Below are 13,968 nucleotides of genomic sequence, written 5' to 3'. Positions count from 1 at the left end.
TCGGGCCCCGTCTGTCACCACTCCGGCTGCCTTGCCCCCTGGCCGCCGCAGGAATTCAAACACCCGACGCGGCTTCATGTGTCAATCATCTTTATTTGTAGTGCAGAGATACATTCGGCGTAAAGGGGCACGGTTCGCGGCACCGTCGATGAAGCTGCCGGGACATTTGTGCCGTTTCATCCACATGATTATTATTAAAAGTAAAAATAATAATTAAAAAAATACATCAGATAAATACAAAATAAAACTTACAGGGATATATCAGAACAATAAAAATGTAAACAAGTAAAAGGAAATGTCTTGATGATAAACTGGAGAACAATCACCTGCTTCACGTTACTCAACTACAAACATAAAACTCTCACTAAACTTTCAAGGTATTTACCACAAATTGGACCACGCAACGCACTATATAAAGTGTTAACGGAATAAATAAATGTGCCGTACCTTGTAAAATATGTAACACAGAGCTGTTGTACCGTCCCACGGAGAGTTTAACACGTATTACGGGCTCTCTTTAGTGAAAAACAGCTTTCGGAAATGACAAAATGTAAATCATATTTAGGAAAAGTTCCAATATTCAGAGATGGAAATCATTATTAAACAAAGATGGACAAAAATATGTGTCGTTTTTATGTCGTAAGTGTTAAAGTAACTCTTTTTAATGCTACATTAATTTTCCATAGTTGATTGTAGTGCTTAACTCGTGGCAAGAAAATAAAACTGTCGTTCCAAATTCTGCAGTCAGTCTGTTAAAATTCATAATTTCTTAATATAATTTGAATTTCACAAATAAGAACTTTGTGGTCCTGTAAAACTGGGAGCTTTCCTCGTCACGTTCAAGTGTGCCAACTGTTTCATCTGCGATCCATTTCTTTTCAGACACGACATGAATCAGAAGCAGCCCGTCGTAAAATAACACATCATCAGCGCGTTTTCTTTCGTCTAGACTGCAGTCGCCAAACACCCGACGTGTGAAGTTATATAAAAAAAAAAGGCCACAGTTCATCCTTCTAGCTTTAAAGCAAGGAGAACGTGCAGTAATGACTATAATTACACCTTGATATAAAAAGGTTTCCTATATTTGATAGAGCACTTATAAATACACGGTATACTTTACTCTCTTTGGAATATGATGCGCGATAAATGATTCTTTTTAGAGGAACATCACTCCCAAAAGTCCCCAGAGTGGAGGAAGGACAGATTTATGTCAGTCTTGGTGATTAAAGATTACACCCTGCAGGCTCCTGAATGATCTCCCTCCACACGTACGCTCAGTTGTGGTTCCTCTGATGATTAGTTGTAACAATTCAAACCCTTCGATGCAGAAGAAGGCAGCTGAGGCTGTAGAGTAGTTCACATTCACAGGTTATAAGACCTTTAATTGTGCCCTTGCTTTCAAAGAAGCTGATATTTAGACCTTTAATCTGAAGGAGATTAGGATTTAGGGGTTTGTGTGTGTTTGTGTGTGAGGATAGCGGACGGACGAGTTGGAGGTAAAGTCACCTGGGTTTACACCACCACCCAGCTCGGCCTCAGTGGGCCACCTGAATACTGCACATGAGGGACCAGTCCGCCGTCGCCCGGCTCCTCTTCCCCCTCCGAAGCCTCCTCGGTGTCGGTCTCGACTGTCAGCAGGACCTGAGAGAGAGAGAGGAGGTCATGTTATCAGCTGCTGTGTGTTTGGGGAAAAAAAACTGGTCTCAGTTCTGCATTCACAGCCTAAAGTGGAAAATATTCCAGACGAACGCCGCCAGCAGCAGCAGCAGCAGCAGCAGCAGCAGCAGAAGCGATTCAAATCCCCAAGGAGCAGACTTTCACAACCCTTTCACAACTCTTTGAAATTTACAGCATAATAAACTTGCACATGTCTCTTTAAGGTGGGGTACGGCGTGCAGGGATCATATCATGATCTGATAGTACGAGGACTTTAAAGACTTGGAAAAGATTGAGATGTTAAGGTAAAAACAGAGGCAAGATCGTGAATACAGTCATGCACTCTAAGTAAACTATGTACGTTTACATTTCTGAACAATTTCTGACATTTGAGGCAAACAGGTGCTTCTTATTTTTCTGGTAGTGGTATATGGGGTAGTTTCAAATGTTGGCGACGACGGTACGTAACATTTTTACCCTAAAAATTAGGGATGCACCGAATATTTTCGGCCAAAAACGCACTTTTGGGCCATTTTCTGCCTTAAAATTGCTGCAGTTGTTGCTTGCATCATCACAACATACTGTTTCAGCCGTGTTGTTTTGGCGATAAACGGCCCGGAAGTGCATTTTCGGTTTTCGGCCGAAAAATTTCGAACACGTGCAAGCAACAAACCACAGCAATTCTTCACAAATTTTTGGTGCATCCCTACTAAAAAAAGATGTTATTAATGAGTCAGAGCTATATATAGTACGGCATGTAACCTCATGGCAGAAACATACAAGAAGTTAAATAAAGTAAATGGCAGCAGCAGCAGATATTACCAAAAACTCCATATTCATAAATTAGATTTCTCTTGGTTAATGGGGAAAGACCAAGGCGCAACTGGGGCTGAGAAAGGCGTCCAGTATGGGGAAACCAAAGGTCGCATCTCTTCTTTTGCAGATGATGCGATTGTGTTTGTTTCATCAGAAGATGAGAGCAGCAACTCCCGAGTTTGCGTCCACGGCCCTCTGCAGGAAAACGGTGGATTGCTCCGTCCACCTTGGACAGCCTCTACCGAAAACGAAGGAGTTCATTCATCTCGGATGGTTGCTCACGAGTGAAATGGAGCCAGAGACTGACGAGCGGTCCGGTGCTGTCATGAACGGATGACAGCTTGGAAACAAGTGGCTAAAACGAGCCGACTAGAGGATGGAGAAGCCTGGACGAATGGACAGAGTTTGGATCAGAGCCCTCGCAGCTGAGGCGGTTTAAGCATCTGGTGAGGATGCTTCCTCTTGGAGGTTTACCAGGCACCTGATGTAGACACAGAATCTATATTCTAGGGCGAAGGACGTTTGGAATACAACGCTTAACCCAACTTTGGATCAACAGATGAAAATGGTTCTAATCAATAAACTGGCTCATTTCTGAGGTGGTTCCCGTTAACTGTTCGGGATCCCTGCATGAATCTAATTCTACACAAGGATCTGATCATTTCCACTCTAACTCTCAGCGTCACATGAAGTCACACTGGCCACAACAACGGCCTTGTCGCTCCAGCTCCGGTCACCACCCCCACTAAGACCTCATCTCTAAGTGAATACCCCTCTATCTGCCGTCCTCCTCCACTCAGCTCCGCTTTCCATAACATCAGCGCATGGAAACAAATCCTAAATGTCACTTTTATTCTTTCATGAAGGCTTGATTTATAGACGCCTGGCAGACGACCAGGGAAAAAGAAAAGAGGAGGGGGAGGGGAGGGGGATAAACACTCTCATCCCGTCGCACACCAGGGTCAGTCTGTGAGTTCAATCTTTCCTGAAAGAGTGGGAAAAAAGGAAGATATAAGGGCTTCTGTGCCGTGTGGAGGGGCTGTTTAAAAGATTATTTGGATTACAATAAGAGGGCCTGTCGCCGTTACATCACACCGGACAAACCAGAATCCAAACCAAGACAAACACAGAAAGTCTGATGATGAGGGGAACTTCTTGACTTTGTTGGATGTCACCTTCTGTCTTGGCCTCCACTATGTTGAGGTCCTATGGTTGAGGCACAACAGTAATGAGGACACTCTGACTCAATGTCGCTGGGTTAGTTTCTCATTGGATTAAAGGGGAATTGCCGTTTTTTTTTTTTTTTTTTAACAACCTGGACCTTATTTCTTGCATATAATACAATCGTTTCCTCACCTATATAACTTTGGTGTCATTTTTAGTTCTTTGGAAGATATTTAGCTCCAGCAGAGCACCGCATATATCCGTATAGTGGGAGTGAATGGGGCACCGAAACGCAGCCTCTAAATAACGCATTATCTGCCGCGAAACTCGTTCATTTCACCAATATTTTGTTATCGTACGCTAGTGCTATTCCCCGTGGAGTCCGGAGTTACCTGTTGTCATCATCCGGGGTCTGTAGATTGACCTACTAACCTCTGACCTGGATGATGTCTCTCATCCCGCGTGGCTTGTTTACCTGTAATTTGCTAGTTTTTTGCAACATGGCTGAATATTTTTCCGGTTATGAGGTTGTGGACAACTCCAGACTCAACGAGGAATAGCACTAGCGTATCATAACAAAATATTGGTGAAATGAACGAGTTTCGTGGCAGATTATGCGTTATTTAGAGGCTGTGTTTCGGTGCCCCATTCACTCCCACTATATGGATTTACGCTGATCTAAACATCTCCCAAAGGACTAAAAATGACGCCAAAGTTATATGGGTGAGTAAAATGTCGTATTTTATGCCAGAAGTAAGGTCCAGGTTGTAAAAATGGTAGTTTCCCTTTAAGTGCAGAGACAAATTGTTGAGTGTGAGTGTTACTGTATAAACGACAGGTGCAGTTGACACCCGGCGTGACCACGTGGGCCGATCACCCGTCAGCAGACCGTTTAAATCTTTTCCTCATCACGGAGCGAAGACGTTAAACTGCCACATGCCTGTTTGCATCCATGTTGGGTAAACAGGCCCCTGATAATTTGTGGGAATGGATTCTTTTTCTCACAGTGGACATCTAATGTGATCCCTTTATGGGCCGATGAGTCAGCCCAGAGCAGATGGGTCAGTCTGACTTCTCTAAGTGCCCTCACCACCGAGAATGTTAAATATTTCTTCTGTTTGGACGTTTTAGAGCTGAACATAAATTAAATAAGAAGTTAAATGAATGACAAACTGAACGATAAAGTATTTAACATCAGTTTTTCTTACCCGGGACTCCTCGCTGTCCGCCCAGGTCAGAGAGTCTGCCTTCTGCGCCGAGCAGTCGCATGAGTCGTCCAGGCTCTTCATCGTCTTGTACTTCCTCATCATCAAGCTGTCCACCACCCAGAACATGATGGACTGCAGGGGGGAGGGAGGACGCCACAGACACGAGAGCGGGGATTATTAATAATGCTGCAGGTTGCTGAACAAAAACCGTTGAGGTTGAAACTTACGTTGACGATGAAGGGCACGATGAGCATGACCAGCACCAGCTCCAGCTGAGGGTTAGCGATGTAGCCCAGCAACACCTCCTGCAACTGGAGCAGAGGAAAGGAAACTTCATGAGACGCCAGATCTCGGCCAACGCACGCCGTCTCGCACAACTTTTTCTTGAGCTTTGAAACCTCCTTACCTTGGACCATCCTGGGACGAGCAGCACCAGGCTGATCACACCTTTCTCCAGCACCATGATGAGCAGGTAGATGCCGCACTGACCCAGCCACGCTGCCGCCTGAGGAGGGTCACCTGGAGGAAAAAAAATTCCACATTTCACTGCTGCTTCCGTCTCTAATTCCTGTGCATTCAAAGTCTTTTCCTGGTACACAGGTGCATGGCCACAACAAAAGGGGTCAGGTGTGTCATTAAGGCAGGAAGGAAGACGGGGGATTAGCAGCCAGGCTCAGAAAAGAGAGACTCAGAAAACAAAGGATGAAACAAATCACTTTTTGGACGTGTTCCAGGACTGAGTGAGTTTATCTTCCCCAGTGTAAAATACAAAACATAAAACAGAGGTGAGATGGAGATCAGAATCACAGCTTGATTCTATAAAAAACCTGGCAAAGAAAGTAAAGAGGGGGAAAAAAACAAACAGTTGACCGAGTGTTATAACTGAGGTGGAGTTAATTTCTCTAGAAGCCACTGCTGGGAATATTTTCCAGACTCGGCTGCAGCTGGAGACGCTGGCTCTCCTCCCGGACTGAATCTGCTGAGTCTACAGCACCATCTGCTGGCAGACACCGGAACTGCAGCTCTATATACACCGATCAGCCACAACATTAAAACCACTGACAGGAGAAGTAAATGTGTTCTTCTGGGAAACTTTTGGACCTGGCATTCATTGGTGTGGATGTTACTTAGACATGTAGCACCCACCTAGACCAGACCAGGCACCCCCACCCCATAGCAATGACACTCCTTGATGGCAGCAGCCATCCCCAGCAGGAACAACTTTAGGAACAACTCAAAAAAAAAACATGAAGAACAGTAGAAGGTGTTGACCTGGCCTCCAAATTCACTAGATCCCAAACTGATCAAGTATCTGTGGGATGATCCACAGAGGCCCCTCCCCTCAAACCCCCCCAGTAACAGCGTCTTGTTGCCAGCCACCACAAGGGAGACCTAGACAGTATTAACGTTAAGGCCTGATTGACTCACCGTACTCTCCAAACATGAGCAGCGTCCACTGCTTGTACTCCACCAGCTTGGACACCAACTTGACGGCCAGCCAGATTACGAGCATCCCCAGCGTGGCGTCCAGCAGGAAGTTCATCAGATACCTTTGGGCGAAACGGGAAAAATCCATCATTGCCTAAAACGCCACCGATGCCCCTCAAGCTCACGCCGCGTCGACCTGTTTGTGCTGTACTCACAGAGAGCACGGGTCCTCTTTGGTCAGGGTGGACAGGAAGACGTTGGCGAAGTGGATGAACAAGGCGCCGATGGCCTGCTTGGACGTGTCGAAAAACCTAAAAAGGACATTCATTTTAATTGTAGTAAAGACACATTTAAAGACTTAAAAGATGTAGAAAAATGTCTGACCAGATCCTCCAGGGCCGCCTGATCCCCACCGGCTCCCGGAACCTCTTCACTGCAAACATAAAAAGAAAGAAGAGTCCATGAGCTTGTTTGCTTGTTATTTTTATTTTTTTACCCACATCCAAATTCATCCTCATGCCTTTGCATGCCTGCAGCGGGAGAGCAAGGGCAAATGAAACGTTATCACGCTTGTTTTCTCCACCACCACCACCACCCCGCCGGGCTCAGGGTGAACAGACGCCCACTGTTCCTCCGCGTTTCGCCGTCTCGCAAGGTCAGATAATGTGACTGGGCATGTGAAAGCAGGGCTGCGGATGTGTTCTGCATGCGTAGACTTTTTATTTAGATGTAGATTAGGTCTGGGTTTATTATGACGCGCGAGGAAAATATTGTGTCTGCAGTCTTAGGACTGCAAGTATGTATAAGACATGGTTTTATGGAGGAGTATTCGTACTTGGCAGTTGATTGCAAACCGCTACAGCTTATAAATCACCCGAAACATGCTACATGCTCCTGAAACACACACTGAATCAATTACACAAACTTTTCTGCTCCAAATCAATTTTTTTTTGTGTGTTAAAGAGCTGAAGCAGCAGCAGCACCAGACCAAAGATCTAGCTCTTATCTGAATGCGGCTGCAGGCGTAATGGCGACTTCAGTTTGGAAGGAAACTCCCAAAAATGGCTTCGGAGGGAGACGGATCAGCGGAGGGGCGTGGGGCTGTGGCTTGGCTCGCCGCCACTGTGATCACAGCTGAAGAGCTCTTAATGCTGCGGCGCGCATAAATGATGTGGTGTAAATATTAACAGACGCGTGCGCTCCGACCAAAAATAAAAAAACAGAAAAGAAAATAGAAGAGGAGAGGACTGCGGGGGAAGAAGAAGAAGAAGGGGGCATTGATTTCTCTGCTAATGAGTAACCGAGTGGAGGTTAGAGCTCATTGATCTCGCTGCCCCTCTCAGGTCTGGACTAATACGGCGCAGTGATGATTCAGCTGCTGAAGTCACCGGGACTGCGTTGACCTTTTAAAGTACACACTGATTATTAGATCATAAAGCAATATCACACAGGAGGGGTCAGCCCCAGATGCATGTAGACTGACAAAATGCACCGTTTTACAAATTGAGTTTCAGCCACAACATTATGACTGAGTAGATTATCGGATAGAAATGCATCCCAGTTTGTTTTGTATGTGGCTGTGCAGCTGCAGACCAGTCAGGGTGTCCAAGCTGACCAGGGTGTCCAAGCTGACCCCTGTCCACTGATGAAATCTCCCACAATGGACCACGGAGCAATGGAAGAATAAGGTGGCCTGCTCTGATGGATCACTTGGTGCCTATGCATCGCTTAGCTGGTGAACACAAGGCACCAGGATGCAAGGAAGGACCCCCTTGAGGATGTCCTTGGTCTGCAGCAACGCTCAGGCGACGGTGCATCTCAAAGTAACATTCACATAACCGCCAGGAACCTGGTTTCCAAGAAGAACGGTGGTTTTAATGCTGTGGCTGATCGCTGAGCATTCAAGGAAACCGGGTTGGAAAAAGCTAAAAACCACAGCTTCACAGCAATCCAGGAAGTCATACGGGAAGCAATGCATTAAAACAAACAATAAGAAGTTCCTCAGTGAAGGAAAAAAAAAAACATAGGCGCATATTTAGGGCGACACACTTTTCTGCTGAGCGCAAGTATGAAACATCGCCTCCGGTGCCAAATCTGGTAAGATGCTCGACATTCTCCGAGTCAGCTGCACAGGTCACAAGTTTTTTTAGCAGTCAATAGCCTTTGTTCAGGCTGGGTAACTCCACACTGGGGCTGCACAGGGAGCAACTTGTTCAGCTGCTCCTAAAAAAAAGACTGAAACTTCATTTCCACTTAAAAGCTCAAAACTGTAACAAAAACATATTATTATATTATTTATTAAACAACACATATATGGATATGTTGTCAGTATGCAGTTAGGAGGCATTCCTGTTGGTTAAAGAGCAAAAAATGTAAGAACTCGGCAAGATCTCCTTTAAAAAATGTAAGATTTGTGATACACCTTTGCCTTTAAGCACATAAATCGATCTGGTTCCATGTATCTTTAATATTTATGTTTATTTTGGGTGTTAAAGTTCAATTCGGCGTATAAATAAACAGAATAAAGCCATTAGTTTTATCAATACACATCCAGTGTATGTTTTACACACTCCGCTCGGAGCAGCTCATAAACGCTGCGTACGTGGAATGTGTTTATGGCGACAATAACTGTCAAATGTGTTGACACTTCTTAAAAATTTGCATTTTTACAGCAATTTAAATGAGCCGAAATGAGAAGGGAATGCGTATTAGGCGTGTAACGTTAGAATAAGTGTGATATGTGGGGGGAATTCTCACCGAAAAGCAAAAGAGTATACAATTTGCATATTTGTCAATGGGCTCCGGTGCGGAGCTAATGAGGCTGTGGGGGGAAACAAACGTCAACAAAGCGCCACGTGGACCAGGGAAGTGTTTTAAAAAGCAAACTAGCGCACTTTGTTCCGCTCGATCCTTGAATAAACACAGACGGGGTCGTGTGCTGGATGTTTTCCGGATACTCACACATCAGAGTGCTGAAGGCGACGATGGCCAGGAGACCCTGGACCAGGACCCCGAACCGGTCCGTCAGAGCTCCGTTGTCGCAGCCGTGGGGATTCGCCTTGTTAATGTCCGACATGTTCGCGGCTTCAAAGGGGGATTTATCCAGGAATCTCTTCACCAGGAGGACCCCGCTGTATCCGTACATGTCCATAGTGATCCACGCGATCAAAACAACCGTTAAGAGACAAAAGGAAACTCCTCCAGCTCAGCGGAGGGGAAAAAGAAGAGGTTAGCTTCTCTTGACTCTTGAAAAATAAGGTTAATAATAAATCCCGGGTTGTCCTTCAGTGTTGCCGGTGGCTGATGCTACATCTCGTGATGCTAACGCACACAAGACCGTTTATTATCTGTTTCCCATCCATGTTTATCACAAGGAAGAAAAGAAAAAAAAAAACGTTACTTCGGAGAAGAAGCCCAAACAGGAAGTCCAGCTTCCGGTGATTGTATTTCAAAATAAAAGGCTTGGACTCTTAACGTAAATACAAAGGATGTAACCTCTTTATTACACATTTTCACCTTTAAATAATATATAATTTATATGTCCAAGTACATGTTTGAAATATATTAAATATACTTTTCATGTAAATAATCAGCCAAATGTTTACAATCACCCTAACTCATATTCTATTAGTCTGTGCTGCTCTCTACTGTTGTGTGGTGTCTTTTAGTAAGTTTATTGTCTCCCAAGTTTTTATTTTTGTCTACTGTCTGTTTTGTACTAATTGTCTTTGGACTATTTTTATTGTCTGTATAAGCTTGCACACACGAACTTTAATCTCAGTCCTGTGTCTTCATGTCCTAGAGGAGCGCCGTCTCATCTCGCTATGTGCTGCACCTACTATAAATGGTTCAAATGACAATAAAAAAAAAAGAAAACTCTCTGACCTTTGACCTCTGTTTGCCACATACCAAGAAACTAATAATAAAACAGCCGCATAAAACAAAGATAATTAAAACAACTGCACACACAAAAATACAATTAAAATCTCAATTAAAACCAGAAACGGCTCTCTGGTAAAAGTACGTTGTTAGTAGATACTTATTTGAAGGAGATCACAGAGTCAGCCGGACCTGATTTCCTTGACCTCTGCCTGAGGATCTCAAGATGCCAGGAGGCTCCTTGACGTGCTCGTTTTCTGAAATGACAAGAAAACGATTTCATTAACAGGGCTGTTAATTTAACAACAGACACAGGAAAGATAATGAAAAGATTCAAAATCAGAATCAGAATCAGGTTTATTGGCCAAGTATGTGTGCACACAAAATGAATTTGACTCCAGTAACTTTCACTCTCTTGTACAAAAAACACAGAACTTAAATAAACGTAAAAAATAAATATCAATCTGTACATAAAATTAAATAAATAAATAAAGGATAAGAGCAGATACATAGTGCGATCCAGGCGTTTGTACAGTGAGTACATACAATTAATGCACAGTTATTGTTGTTCAGCTCGTATTATTTTAACAAATTACATCCAGAAGGGTCAGCACAGCATGAGATTGCACGTAATTCTATCTGTGAGGGTTTCAGGATTCATATAATCTAAATAATCTGCATATAAATAATGACAACCCACATGTTTGTGTGTGCTTTAGAACAGTTTACACACTTAACCCAGTGACAACTTTACATTCATTTTCAGATGTCTTTTAAATTTTTTAAACACCCTCATGAACCGTTAAACCAGTCTTTCTTTATTCGTTTTTGTTTTTACAGATTCGTCTCCTTTGTTCCTCTTGAACCTTTCCCACCCTTTTATTTTGAAGTTAAATCCGCCCCACTTCCTGTTATTGTTCCGCTGCGTTGACGCCTGCGCGGTTTTCGCAGAGGAACTCCTGCAGGGCGTTTTTTCTTTTTCTTTTTTTTGGTGGTACCCGTGGATGTGGAGGTGTAACAAAGGAAATCTGCAGGTGACAGGTAGAACTGAAACAGGTCGGTCTGAGGAGGCGAATGCAGCGCGGCTGATAACCGCAGGAAGAAACTGTAAAAATATAACACAGTGTGGCTCCTATAATTACACCCTTACCTGTGTGTTTACAGGCTTACCTGGAGCCTCAGGTGCCAACATCACAAAGACCTGCTCAGAGAAGCCACGCATCTAAACCAACAGAGGATAAAAAAAAAAAAAAAGCTCAGCGACATTTATCATAATAAGCAATCACTGATAACAAAGCAGGATGGAAAACAGTGAAATCTGAACACTATCATTATGGTTTCTGCACGGATGTGAGGATTTAAAGTCACTTGCCAAAACATTAGGCACACTGGTGAAAATGAATGCACTCTAATATAGAAACGGCACTAAATCTTAGCTTCAAGATTATTTGTCCTGCTGTTAAACTAGACTGATTTGTGTTTTTTTTTTTTGTTATTTAATGAATCAACAGCTCTCCCTGTTGTTTTAAACAAAATGCTGAATACTAGAACCCTACACGAAGAGATGATTCAGTGCAGGGCTGTTAAATTAGAATGTGGTGTACCTAATGAACTGGCAAGTGAGAGTAAATACAGCCACGACAGCGCGAGAACGCATGAATATTAATTAATTCTTGCGCCTTTACGCATCGTTTTACATCATTGATTTCGAAATAACCGCTTGTTCCCCCCCCCCCCCCCCACGATTTCCCAAGAGTCTCTTGATAATAAATCAACTACTGTTGATATTCTGCTAATTAATGGCCACCCTGCGATTCCTCCAAGAGGGGCTATCTAAATAAATGTAATTAGCTGAATGTATTAAAGTCAAATCCAGGCTGGTTCTGGATATGTTTTACATGAGCCGGTTGGTCAGTTTTACGCGAGGATTTTACGCATTTACGGGGGGCAAAATGGTGTGTGTGTGCTGCACATAAGGAGGCTGTGTATATGTGTGTGTGTGTGTGCGTATAAAGGGAGGCATAATCCTTTCTCCCGCGCGCTTGGAAAAGCTTCTTCTCTGGCAGATTAATTGAGCGCGGCGCACACGCTCCAACCATCTGTTCCACGAGTGGCATCACACCAGCCCCACAGCCACTTCTTCTTTTTTCTTTTTCTTGTTCTTAATCATCGCCACTATCATCCTCGCTCATTTGTGTCTTTATGAATCACGAGGCGTAAATAACACGCTTGACTTCCCGTCGCAAGTTTCAAAATAAAACATACTTTCTGTCAGTTCTGTCTGGTATTTCTGTCCGTGTGGCCATTTTTGTAGTTTTTTTTAAAGTCTAATCTTAATATTTTGGCAGCTAAATGTAATCATTATGTAAAAACGTGCTTCCGTTAAGAGGGATTTATGCTTCAGGGAATTCTCAGTTTGAGAAAATTTGACAAAACCTAAAAAAACATATTTTTCCTTAACAAAAAGATCTCCTTTCAGTTTTCTCTTGTATATATTTAATCAGAAATACTTTAAAAACATAACCTGCCAACTTAATATATACAGTTTTTCTTTGAGATTTTGATTAATCTCAGTTGTGAAATGGGAATTTAAGACAAAGATATAGAAGCATGCTACAGTACATTAGGTCAAACCAAATCCGGCCTAAAAAACATTTATAAGCATCACCTCTTCTGTCTGTTTGATGCTCATGTACCTTACTTTGAGGACATCATATAGGCAGATGAGTGGATTTTATTTGTCTTTTCTGGGGGGATTTCCAAAACAACAAAACGGGAGAATCCAGACTCAAAGGTCCATGAGATCACCGAGCAGTCATTCCGCTGCTCACACCGCTCCCAGGGGTTAAGAGTAAACTTCCATGCTTAAAAAATCTGTACCCAGCAAACTTGGTGTTGTGCAGCTTTCGCTTTCTGCCCACAAACACCAGTCTCCACCCTCAAAGTCCGGCTCAGCGCCATAAAACTTTCACCACACTCCGTATCTCTCTGGGTCTAACACTAACACACACACACTAACACACACACACACGCACGGTTTGCCGTGTTAATATCTGACCGTGCAGAGGTCTTTATGGAGATGTGTGCCAACCTTTGAGCCGTGCGCATGACCGCCTGCCGGGCGACGCAGTGCGCTCCCGCCGCTAGAGGATACTGTTGACTTTGATAACGATTTTTTTTTTTGTCCCTGAAATATTATTGAAAATAACAAAATCTCTCAAGGCTGTTTCTCAAGACCTGTTTGCAGAAAAGTGATCTCCAAAAAAGCGGGAGGGGGTGAAAAAAACGAAATAGGAGCGAGTGAGCAGTGAAAAGGGGCAAATGTCGCCAAGAAAACACAATTCTTCCACAGTTTTCAGGCTTATTCGTGCACACATGCGGCTGATATAATGGTGCTTCTTTGTTCTACTTCCTTAAAAGTATTTTTATTGTAGTTTTAAGGGTCATGGTTTAGCTTCCTGTTAATCATAAAACTGCAACTTACAGATAAAGAAAATACAAGGTCTTGGCACAGGGGGATAAATAAACTGCACGTAAATACACACACACAAAATATGACAAAGATAATCCAGTTTTATCCACATACAAATACAAGTTGCTATTTATTTTTTGCACGTTTATTCAGATACAAAGCGCGTTGACGCGGCGGTGTTTGAGGAGATAACAGGCTAGTTTATGCGTTTAAGTTTCCTATTTATAACGAGGCTGGAGAAATATTTTTGCCGCCGCACCGAAAGGTCAATGAAGGAGTTGGCTTGAAAATATCTGTAGATGTTTTTGGACATGCGCAGATGGGAGATGCCATATTGGAACGGGG

The 13,968-nt window shown here is 43.4% G+C and overlaps 1 protein-coding gene across 8 annotated transcripts in view; it reads right to left on the bottom strand.

The window, feature by feature from the left end:
* Positions 1-73: 73 nt before the first annotated feature.
* The window catches only part of tmem110l (transmembrane protein 110, like), a 37,251-nt gene continuing 23,356 nt past the window's right edge, over positions 74-13,968 (bottom strand). For 4 of the 8 annotated variants that reach the window (XM_084573631.1, XM_084573633.1, XM_084573634.1 and 1 more), the window contains 9 exons: positions 11,027-11,373; positions 9,234-10,408; positions 6,657-6,705; positions 6,488-6,583; positions 6,273-6,394; positions 5,251-5,363; positions 5,072-5,155; positions 4,845-4,976; positions 74-1,641 (listed from right to left, as the gene is read on the bottom strand). In XM_084573631.1, the coding sequence (XP_084429757.1) occupies positions 1,513-1,641; positions 4,845-4,976; positions 5,072-5,155; positions 5,251-5,363; positions 6,273-6,394; positions 6,488-6,583; positions 6,657-6,705; positions 9,234-9,423 (915 nt within the window). In that variant the 5' untranslated portion in view covers positions 9,424-10,408; positions 11,027-11,373 and the 3' untranslated portion in view covers positions 74-1,512. The remainder of the gene's footprint in view (positions 1,642-4,844; positions 4,977-5,071; positions 5,156-5,250; positions 5,364-6,272; positions 6,395-6,487; positions 6,584-6,656; positions 6,706-9,233; positions 10,409-11,026; positions 11,374-13,968) is intronic. The other 4 variants (XM_084573632.1, XM_084573636.1, XM_084573638.1 and 1 more) reach the window with 3 other exon arrangements.

The sequence above is a fragment of the Chelon labrosus genome (assembly GCF_963514085.1).
Source record: "Chelon labrosus genome assembly, chromosome: 23".
NCBI classification, from domain to species: Eukaryota; Metazoa; Chordata; class Actinopteri; order Mugiliformes; family Mugilidae; genus Chelon; species Chelon labrosus.
This window is presented reverse-complemented; position numbering and strand designations above follow the sequence as displayed.